The following is an 11,331-nucleotide window of genomic DNA, read 5'->3' as shown; positions in this document are numbered from 1 at the left end:
TAAACATAACACTTCTAGATTCCAATTAAGTCTTTGGGTAGTCAAACAACTTTTAACAGTGAAAATGAATGCTCGTTAACTATCAATTGCTTATATTACAAGGTGAAGATATGGATTGAATCATACCCTATGGATCTAGCTGTTGTGCTCATGTCCTGTAATTTGACATCCCTACATAATCAACTTCTAACTTGGAAAGTTGGAAGAAAAATCAACTATAATTTAGATTGTCTACTAATTTGTATAATAACTTGGTTAATGGTGAGTTCTAAGCATCTAAGAAACTTTTTTAGCTTTAGACTTTAAGAAATTAATTCACTTTCGATTGCGGTTAAGGCCATGTTTGGCAACCATGAAAATATATTCCATGGAATATTTGTGGGCCGGCTGATAGAACATTCTTCTGTCAAAACAGAAAATACAGAAGTAGATGATAGAAAAAGAGGGAAAATGGTTAGTTAATTCGAGGAAACTCAGGCCTCCAATGTGGTAAATAGCACTCTCTGATTATTTTCCTTGATTTCAATTGCCATACGCCATCTCCATTGTATAGAAATGGAGAAGACCAAAACGGGAAAAGAAATTGGCAAAATAGGAAACATAAAGATGGAAATCTACGCAGTACAAAAGCATATTCATAAGGAAAATAATCTAAATAAAGAAAACTAGGGGTAACATTTATGTTTCGGTCGTGGATAGGGGCCCTACCGAGGTATGGGAGGGAGCCAACCTGGTATGGTATGAGACAGGTTTAAAGGGCCTTGCCTAACGCATTCCATCAGCTCTAGAGCTTTTGGCGTACTAGTAAGATACCTAACACCGGTTGTGAGAGATGGCGGGAGACTTGAGAGGGTGGGAGTGAGGGGAGGGCTATTGCAAATTAACCACGACAACCAAAAAACCAATTCAAAATGGGAAATGATATTCCCCCCCTTTTGACCGATAAAATCCACACACCCCCCCTCCCCCCCTAACCGTTATCTGTTAACTTTCAAAGGTAAGAAAAAAAAACAGTAAAAGAGGGTGAATTTATCCTCGAGTAGAGTAGTGAACCATTCTCAGAAATCGTTAAAGGAGGGGATTTTATCCTTTGAGATCATTCCCCTTCAAAATACATATTTCTTTTCACTACTTTCTAAGGATTTTTTTATGCTATCCTCCTCCATCCCATTCAACTCCTCCCTCCTCACAGAATTGGCCCCACAAAATTTCCATGGAATAATTTTTCTTGGCTGCCAAATATGGCCTAAATGTGTTTCCTAAAAATCAGCCCTCCATGTTTTTGTGAAGGGCGGACATTAAAAAGCACACTTTTTGGAGATATTAATCTCAACTCTTCCCAAAAACGTGAGAGGCTGATTTCGGGGCGACAAAGATGGAGGTTAAACATTCTGATAATTCCGGTTCAACCAGGTTAGACGGGACCAAAATTCTTCCATAGTGAGTCAGTGACGCCTGGTTTGTGGGTACATAGGACCTCCACAAATCATGACCAGATGGGATCCAAAATTTACATTGTTGTTGGATCGGATCCCCGGATCCCAAGTGGATTCGGGCTATTCATATTTCTGCCAAAGGTGCGATTGAGTCCGGCCCATTAACAGAAGTGAGTCCCACCATAAAGATTGTCTAAAGACCGTCCATTCGAACTTCAGATTTTTTCGTTGAATGTGAACCCAATGATCATTTTTGCTTATGCCTGAATCCATCCGGGATCTTCGAGGTATTCATTTTTCTGCCACGCATGTGATTGAGTCCGGACCATCGACAGAAGCGGATCCTACAGTAAAAATTGTCTAAGGACGGTCCGTTCGATCTTCAGACTTTTATCGATTGAATGTAAACCATTGATCATTCTTTTTGTTGGGAAAGTTGCCTTATTTCCCACCACTCGGTGCAAAGGCAAAGAGAAATAGGAAATTCTATTTTTAGTTATTTTTATTATAGAAAACCTGGTTAAAACAAGAAGGCTATTGGTTTTCTTCTTTTGTGAGTGGCAAGTTTGGGTTCAGCTGCCAAGAGGAGGAAAGAGAGAGAAGGGAAGAGAGAGAAAGAGAGAGCAAGAGGGTGGGACAAAGAGGGAAGGAGAAAGTGGATTTTTCTTAGGCTCCTCTTTTGGGTTTCTTCTTGGGGTTTCTCTTGTGGGTTTCTCTTGGATTACTCTCTTCTACGGTCTTGGGTTGAGAAGCAAGGAAAGGATTGCGGGTTTTGGATTTGGGTTTAATCCATTGTAATCCTTGTATATTGTTTTTCTCATAGTGGAAGATCGTGTTTCTTACTCATGGAGTAGGCTCAAACCACGTAAAATCTCGGTGTTCATCTTGTGGCTTGTGTTTACTTCTATCTTTTCCGTTAAATTTGTGCACAATCAAATTATTTTGCCCGGCGGATTTTCTCAACACTTTTTTATGCCATGACGAGTTGACGACAAATAGTAAAGCTAGAGTGTGTATTGTTTGTACTTTGACCATGATACACCCATGGCGGGGCCGAGCGTGTGATTGAGTCCGGCCCATTGACAGAAGCGGATCCTACAGTAAAAATTGTCTAAGGACAGTCCATTCGATCTTCGGACTTTTATTGATTGAATGTGAACCATTGATCATTATTTTTTATGCCATGACGACAAATAGGACAGCTAGAGTGTGTATTGTTTGTAGTTTGAACATGAAACACCCATGGCGGGGCGAGTGTGTCATGTGTGATTGAGTCCGGCCCATCAACAGAAGCGGATCCTACAGTAAAAATTGTCTAAGGACGGTCCATTCGATCTTCGGACTTTTATCGATTGAATGTGAACCATTGATAATTATTTTTTATGCCATGATGACAAATAGGACAGCTAGAGTGTTTATTGTTTGTAGTTTGACCATGATACACCCATGGCGGGCCGAGCACCCCAAAATAGTCGAGGATTCCAAAGTTTTCTCAGCCATCCTCCCAACTAAAATAATACTCAACAAAGCTTGAAAACCTTCTATAACTCAGAATTCCATCTCTCTCTCAAACAACATAGATACAAAGGAGACTCTCCTCTATCTTTTAACAAGGTGGTTTCTCAATCTTTAAACCACAGATAAGAAGAAGAAGAAGAAGGAAATGGCTCTAAAACTCTTCTTCTTTTTATCTTCACTGTACTTGTCTCTCTTTTCTCTTACTCACTCGATTAACAATTTCCCCCCTCTCTTTCCTTCTTCTCTCTCATTATCTCTTTCGACTCAATATGAGGAGCTTTATGAGACAAAATACTTTACTCAGACTCTTGATCACTTCAATTACCAGCCTCAGAGCTACCAAACATTCCAACAGAGATATCTCATAAACTACACCTATTGGGGGGGTGCTGCAAACAAATCGCCCATCTTTGTTTATATGGGAAACGAAGGCGATATCGAATGGTTTGCGCAGAACACTGGCTTCATGTTCGATACCGCGCCTTATTTCCAGGCCCTTCTTGTTTTTATTGAGGTTATTTCGAATCCTTTCATGTTATATTTTACGCACTGCGTATGAACGTATTGAGTCCATGATCTCAAAGTTATTGGGGATAATATACCCATGGCATTGTTTAAGAACACGTAAACTCTGCGATGACACGAAGTGGGTCAAGTTGAGTCAACCCGAACGAGTGATTGGCGACCCCATAAAAACTCAGATGACTTTTTCCTATTGGTGCATTGGTACTAAAATATAGACACGCAATGGAGGACCATGTTTTGATGATGGGACGAACTAATCTTGTTTTAAATGTTTGAAGCCGCGATAGAAAGCTATTACAATTCCCAAAAGAATAATGATATGGTAACCAAGTTAGGAACTGGGTATGGAACTATCAAATAGCCTCTTCACACGTTAACACCTGCTTGCCCAAATTCCTTTTTTCTGAAAATGACAAAACTACCCCTCCCTATGCCATGTGGGCATATAGTAGGGATTTGTTCAATTCCACTCTAGGTCATTCTTTCCCAAAAACTCCCAGCAACCAATCAGATAAGTGTAAAACAGTGTGGCTCGTGGCGGAGCGAGGACTCATACATAAGGTGGGCAGGTTATACATAAGGGGGCATTATGCATAAGGTGGGCGGGTTAAGGCTGGGCCCAATTTAGTTGGGCCTATTAAGGATTTTGGCCGACTCAACAAGGGCAGCTGCCCCACTTATGCTACATGGAGCTCCGCCCCTTGCTCGTCCCATCATCAAAATATGGTGAGTCGTCAACTCGGAAAAGTCGCAATTTTGACGTGTTTTAGTTCTATGATCCATAGTATATGCTATTATTTCCCATCCATGGAGTATATTAGTGAAACCCAATACATAGAAACTAATTAATATGGGTCCTAGCTCAAAGCAAAAAAGTGGGTAGGATTTGATTTGATTTTTATTTTTTTTTGGGATTTTGTTGCAGCATAGGTATTATGGGGAGTCGATTCCTTTTGGTGGTAAAGAGGTGGCTTACAAGAATGCAACTACGCTTGGGTATTTGAGCTCAACACAGGCTTTGGCTGATTATGCAACATTGATCATTGATTTGAAGAAGAATTTAACTGCACAAGAGTCTCCTGTGGTTGTCTTTGGGGGTTCATATGGAGGAAGTACGGCTTTCTTTCTTCACTTTTTTTTTTTTTTTTGCTTTTGTAAATGATATTTCTTTACCTTGGTTTTTTAGTATATTGAAGTGACAATTGGAATTTTGCAGTGTTGGCAGCATGGTTCAGGTTGAAATACCCACATGTTGCTATTGGGGCCTTGGCATCATCTGCTCCAATCCTCGATTTTGAGGACATTAATCTTGCTAACCCATACACTTTCGACGAAATTGTCACACAAGATTTTAGGGTCCTCTCTCTCTCTCTCTCTCTCTCTCTCTCTCTCTCTCTCTCTCTCTCTCTCACACACACACACACACACACACACGCGCCATTTTATAGCTAATGTTTTGACATGGTAGGGCCATCATCTATACTTAAACCCATGCATATGGTTGGCTCCACCATTTTACATTCATGAGTGGGCCCACATATCTACCCAAATCCATGCATAGAGTGAGGACTCATATCCATTGATTGGGCGTGTCCTACGATCTCTACCCAAGCCCATGCATATGGTGGAACCCACTATTTTGTCCTCATGTTTTGATGGAGTTGGGCCCATTATTTTTTAACAATGTATAGCATGGGCTAGGAGTGCGAGTCCCGTTACACTATCTTGTGACTGTGAAAAATGTTTTAACTATTGTAATCAAATCAAAATATAGATGGATTGATCAGTTGATCTTAACCATCAGAGTGAGAGCGAAAGCTGTTACAGAACAATCAGAGGCTCATGGCAGCAAATCGAGGATACTGCGCAACAGCCTGGTGGACTCGAAAAGCTCCGAAGTTCTTTTAAAATCTGCAAGTAAATAATCGATTCTTACATCACCACAATCACTTGTATATCTTTTTCAAATGTTAATTCCTTCACATAGATATATAATTCTTACAGGAACTATATCGATGCTGGCTATCTAGAGGGTTGGCTCTCAACTGCGTACGTTTACGGTGCCATGACAGATTATCCCACACCTTCCAACTTCCTACAACCTTTACCGGCTTATCCTGTCAAACAGGTTTTTTTTTTTCCCCGTTGTTTTTTCTTCATTATCTTCACCCATTTGACTCGTTTGGAATTGTAGCTGATGATAGAAATATTTTTGGGGCACAACCTACTTAGGTTGTGTTCCATCACATGGACGGTTTGGATCATCCTATAAGGGACTGTAAGGGCTTACACCATATAAAATCTCAGAGGTGCAAGGGACCAAAACAAAGGGGGTGAAAACAAGAGCTCCCTTTTATTTAATGAGAGCCCTTGACTAGTTTGAAGCTTTTTTTTTTTTTCTTTGGACAGATGTGCAAGGCAATAGACGATCCGACGGTGGGGAATGACACATTCGCGAGATTGTACGGTGCAGCGAATATCTACTATAACTATACAGGGAATGCCACGTGTTTCGATTTGAATGATACTTCAGATCCGCATGGGATGGAGGCATGGTGGTGGCAGGTCTGTTGAATCCGAACAGAACTTTGCTCCAGACCGGTCTGGTGGAACTTCCTCCAACCCCTCTAATAGCAGCGGGTGTGGAAATATCAGAAATTGATATTTCCACACCCTTTGCTATTAGACTATTAGGAGTATTAGCGGGTCTAGAGGAATGTTCCTCCAATCCGGTCTGGTGCAAGTTATTTTCAATCATAGTTCTTTTTTCTTTTTGAAAATCTCTTACAATGGCATAAGTACCCCACCTGTGTCATGTGGCTTGTTGGTATTTGTTAGGTTCCACTATGGGCTAGGCAACAGTTTGACATAGCAGCACTCTTTCTTTTGTCTTTTTCCCCAACAAGAATAAAAGTGGAGATAGAAAAAGGGGACTGATATCTGCACGAACATATTTTAAAAGCGGCAGGAATCACTTTGTTTAGGAGACTACGAGAGATGTCACCTAGTTAATCATTTTTTGTCTAAGATGTGTCACCCTTGTCTCCTCCGGGTAAAATCCCAGCCAAGAAAGGTAGGCTCTTTCTTTTGCTTGGATGTCAGGGGAATGATACTTTCTCTCTCTTTGATCTCTCTTCCATCTACCTCCTCTCTCTATATTTGGTAATTACACTCCCTACAGACAACCAAACACGTACTACGTACCACTATTCTATGAGGTAAGTTCTTGGTAAATCCAACGCTTGTCTCTTCCATGGTGACTACTTACACCACTATGCTAAAAGGTAAATACATGCAACAAGACAAAGCTGAGAGCTTTTTGGGAGTAGTTATAGTAATGGTTTTAAATTTCGGTTTAGGGTATCATTTTTGTGTTGACCGAAACCAAAATTTTGGCCGAAATCCGGTAACTAAAAATTATTATTATTTAAAAAATTACCAAATTTTGGCTGAAATTTTGGAATATATCTATATTTATTAAAACTCATGAAATTTTGGCTAAAATGTCCGAAATTTGGTAAAACCCGGAATTTCAGGTTTCGCCAAATTTCAGTTACGGTCTCAACCGAAATCTGAAATTTCAGATTTCGGCCGAAATTTAAAACCATGGTTATAGCTTTGATAGCTATTTAAAAAAATTCGTCCCATGATCAAAATGTAGTCGTGCAGATATCAGCCCCTGGAAAAATAACTTTCTTTTGAAAGAAAATAAAAAGAGAGCAAGACGTAGTTCACGTCAAGTTCAAGGGGGTGGCCTATAAAAAAGGTTCATGGGGTGAAATGTACATGTTTTGTATTTTTCTAAATTTAGGAAAGTCAATAATGCTCAGAATTTTCAATTCTCTAAGTCCTGTTTGGATTGTTTGGGTTGCAAGAATTTTCTGAAAAAAGTTTGGAAAGGAATTTTTTTTCAAAATTTCCTACTTTTTCATTGTTGGATTACTCAAAAAGCAATACAAGTGTAACGTATTAGAATATGTGAGATCTCAACCATTAGATTAGATTGAGATCTCACCGTTGGATAGTTTCTAGAGAGGAAAGATAATACTAATCTAACAGTTGAGATCTCACATATTCTAACAGAACCAAACCAACCAAGTTCAAGTTTTTATTTATGACGATATCTCTCTAAATAAGCCAAAAGCATCCCATTTCCCTCTAAACAATGGAAAGGAAAATAATTCCAAGGAATGTTTTTCCGCTGGAAGTATTTTTCCTGCCATCCAAACATAGCCATAGAAAGGCAGCTGGAAACACTGCATGATCCTACATTCATCTACTTTAAAGTGGAAATCCCAAAAATAAGTAGAAAAACAATCCACTGCAATTACACAATTTTTTCTACGTAAATGAAATTCTCTAACCATCCTCCCCCCCCCCCCCCCCCCCCGGCAGCATTTTCATTCCACATTTGCTTGATTTTTCTTGAAGTTTTTGTGATGTGGCAGATAAGGCCTTGACTCTTCATTAAGAACTTAACTACTACCATCAAAAACCTTCTTTGCCATTTAGCATAGCATAACATGATGTTATTATAAGAAAAGACAGCAAAAAGGGTTGGAAATATCATTTTCTTACAACTATGGCACAGGGTTGACCCTTTTTATAGTTAGTTAATTAATTTATCCTAACCTTTCTTTGGCTAAGTAGATTATTTACTTATGAAGAATAGTATTTTTTTACCTCCCTGTTACACTATCTTGTGACTATGAAAAATATTTTCCTTTTAAAAAAAGAAAAAAAAAAAACTCAGCTACTTTGGGACAAAGGCTTAGTTGAGTTGAGTTGAGTTGAGTTGAAGAATAGTATATATTTGAATTTATGCAGGCTTCTACAGAGATGATTCTGACAATTGGTGGGATGAGCAATGACAGTATATTTAATCCTTCCCAAAACAACTACAATAATAAAGAAACTTTCTATAAAGATTCCTTTTATGATCCAGCGAGACCAACTTGGATTACAACGGAATTCGGTGGGCATGTGGGTATCAGAAAAAACTACAGTCTGAAAGATTTTTACTTCAAATTTTGAAATAATTGACGCCTTTTTTGTTTTGGATTTTGAGAATCTGTTGTGTCTGAACTGATTATTGAACTCAAATTTGAACCCAATTTGAGTCCAATAATCTATTTTGGACTGAAAATCGATCATCAAAATCCAAAACAAATAATGGCTGAGAGCTTGTTTAAAATCTCATGCGGTAAATAACAACCCATTAGAAGTTGGTTTGAAACTTGCAATTCTTATACTTGTTTTTTTCACTGTGGCAGAATATTAGTATTGTCTTGAAACGATTTGGGAGCAACATTATCTTCTTCAACGGCCTAAGGGACCCTTGGAGTGGTGGAGGGTAATTTCATGAATCCATAACTCCCATTTTCTTCTCATTTATGTCCATTAATATTCGAATGTCTTTTTGTACAAGAGGTTTATGAGGAAGTCTAGACTGAATGGAGCCCTTGCAAAAAAGAGGTGAAAGGGCTCCCCCATTGGCTGCACATCACCATCATGTCTTTTTTGCAAGGGCACCCTTCAGTTTAGAATTCCTCAAGGTTTCTTTAACTTTTTAATTAATGGAAATGATATCTGCACTCCTTTACATAAATAAAGGCACTCCTTTCTTTGATTTACACTTTCCTAATTAGCTATTAAAGGAAGTTTGTTAACTTACCAACTTCTCCAAAACCTTTAGCTGTAACTTTTTAATTAATGGGAATGATATCTGCACTCCTTTACATAAATAACGAAAGGAAGTTTGTTAACTTACCAACTTCTCTTTACATAAATAATGAAAGGAAGTTTGTTAACTTACCAACTTCTCCAAAACCTTAAGCTGTTGGAGAAAGGCATTATTTATCTTTTATACTTTTAACAGTTACAACTTATTACTCTCAGAAAGCAATCACCAGCAAATTGAAAACGTGCATATATCATTTCATTTAATTCACCCCCAAAAACATTGATATAAATGCCTCTTTGACAGGGTGTTGAAGAGCATATCAAAGAGCATTGTTGCCATAGTTGCACCACAAGGTTTACAAACGAAACCTCTCTCTCTCTCTCTCTCTCTCTCTCTCTCTCTCTCTCAAACACAAACTTATATTTATCCATTATATTGAAATATCAATACATTTCGTTGTCTTGTGACAGGGGCCCACCACGTAGACCTTAGATTCTCAACTAAAGAAGATCCGGAGTGGCTTCAAAACATAAGGAAGAGGGAGATTAAGATCATAACAAAGTGGCTGAAACAGTACTACAGCGACGTGGGCCATCCATTCGCTAGCTTCAATTATCCCTAGTGATCGTCAAATGATCATTTTCAACTTCTAATGCCAAAATGCTAATTTGCTTTGTTTCATCTACATCAAATGTTCTGTCACGCCCCGATCCTACTGTGTAGATATTGTCCGGTTCTGTGTCATCTACCCTCCCCGGTTTTGTTTTCCAGCAGCACTAACCGTGCCCGACCCACTCCACAGGGCCCGTCCCTTGGAGATGTTGAAAACTCGTCTGCATAGGGAAGGGGGAAATCCACATATATAGCCCAATAACTTTTCCTCCCTTTCCGATGTGGGATCTTTCATGTTCCTCGTGTGGATGAGAGATGCTATATTTCTTTTTCTTTTCTTTTTTTGGTTTCAAATCTCCGATTAGGGGTGTCAATGGACCCAGACGTTCCCCATGGACCATCCTAAACAAAACATAAAACGGATAAATCTAGACACATTAATTAGCAAGATCCATCGTCATGTTTTGGATCCTTATCATAGGAGCGAAAATTATTCCAGATCGGATACAGACAACTATAACAAAAGCCCATCGGACAGTCCTAAATTTGATTCTATTATCCCATTTTAGAAACATACGGTCCATTTTTTATCATTCTAATTATTATTTGAAGAGTACTTTGACAAAAAGTAGTCATGCATTTTGCACTTGAACTATTCCTATTTCTAGTATTTCGTCATTCATATGTCTCAAGTCTCAAGTCTCAAGTCCCTCTTCTTCTCTAACCATTAACCGTAAGTCCTTAACCCCCTGGGGTCCAAATTGATTAACATATATACATAGTGATTGGACTGTAGAGGAAGAAGATACACCTAGATTTGGTGTATAATTTATAAACAATCGTTCCTGTTTAACTGAAATCTTGAGCAGTATTTTGAACACTTCCAAAGAAACATAATAAGAAAAGAGCTACAGTTGAGGAGTTACATATAGATGGAGAGAAATTTCAAAAATATCTATCACCTCTTCCTTTCAAACCAATCTGGCCGCAAAGAGAGGCAAATGAAGAGGCCTGAGTGTCATGTTATCATCCACAACCTAAGACAAGAAAGTGAAATCAAAATGATAATGACTCCCTGATAATCCAATACTAGGGGCCCACCATGTGAGATTTGTACGATCATAAATTCAAAAGATTTTTCAAAAACAAAATAAAAAATTATTATGAAAATTATGTGATGGGACTGATATTCGCACGACCATACTTTGATAATAGTACTCTCTCTCTCTCTAGTATTTATTGCATCTCCATGTCTTCGTACTAGTATATAGGGTAAATTACTGTTACGTGTTGTAGTGTTGATAAAATGACCAAAAAATGTTGGTTGTTTCAAAAACCCTTATAAATGTTATTTTTAAAGAAAAGAACAACTCAAGGATGAAAATGCCCCTTTAGTACCTTTAAGCTTTAAACTTTCAATTTTGCGTTTTACCTTTACCTTTTACTATAGCAAACGAGAAAGAGGGTTTTCCAACATTCTCTTTTCTTCTCCGGCGAGATCTTCTCCTCTCCGGCGAAATCTTCTCCGGTACAAGCTCTCTCTCTATCTCTTTCCCT

At 38.6% G+C, this 11,331-nt stretch overlaps 1 protein-coding gene across 1 annotated transcript; it reads left to right on the top strand.

Annotated features, from left to right (window-relative positions):
• The first annotated feature begins 3,099 nt into the window (after window positions 1–3,099).
• Window positions 3,100–9,784, top strand: LOC143863385 (uncharacterized). The gene is made up of 10 exons (XM_077374061.1): window positions 3,100–3,468; window positions 4,405–4,591; window positions 4,696–4,835; window positions 5,284–5,396; window positions 5,484–5,607; window positions 5,889–6,044; window positions 8,307–8,462; window positions 8,753–8,832; window positions 9,466–9,515; window positions 9,633–9,784. Exons 1-10 carry the CDS (start codon window positions 3,100–3,102, stop codon window positions 9,782–9,784), a joined length of 1,527 nt encoding a protein of 508 aa, XP_077230176.1.
• The last annotated feature ends 1,547 nt before the right edge of the window (window positions 9,785–11,331 follow it).

The sequence above is a fragment of the Tasmannia lanceolata genome, unplaced genomic scaffold, assembly GCF_043159265.1.
Source record: "Tasmannia lanceolata isolate RefF3 unplaced genomic scaffold, GAP_Taslan_0.1 ptg000044l, whole genome shotgun sequence".
Classification (NCBI taxonomy): domain Eukaryota; kingdom Viridiplantae; phylum Streptophyta; class Magnoliopsida; order Canellales; family Winteraceae; genus Tasmannia; species Tasmannia lanceolata.
The sequence above is the reverse complement of the archived record's forward strand: the minus strand, read 5'-3'. Positions and strand labels throughout refer to the sequence as shown.

Bases quoted from the DNA above. Each gene is read 5' to 3' on its own strand.
- LOC143863385 (XM_077374061.1), top strand. From the start codon at position 3,100: ATGGCTCTAAAACTCTTCTTCTTTTTATCTTCACTGTACTTGTCTCTC. The intron at 3,469-4,404 runs GTTATTTCGAAT...ATTTTGTTGCAG, and splicing joins CCCTTCTTGTTTTTATTGAG to CATAGGTATTATGGGGAGTC. The intron at 5,608-5,888 runs GTTTTTTTTTTT...TTCTTTGGACAG, and splicing joins CGGCTTATCCTGTCAAACAG to ATGTGCAAGGCAATAGACGA.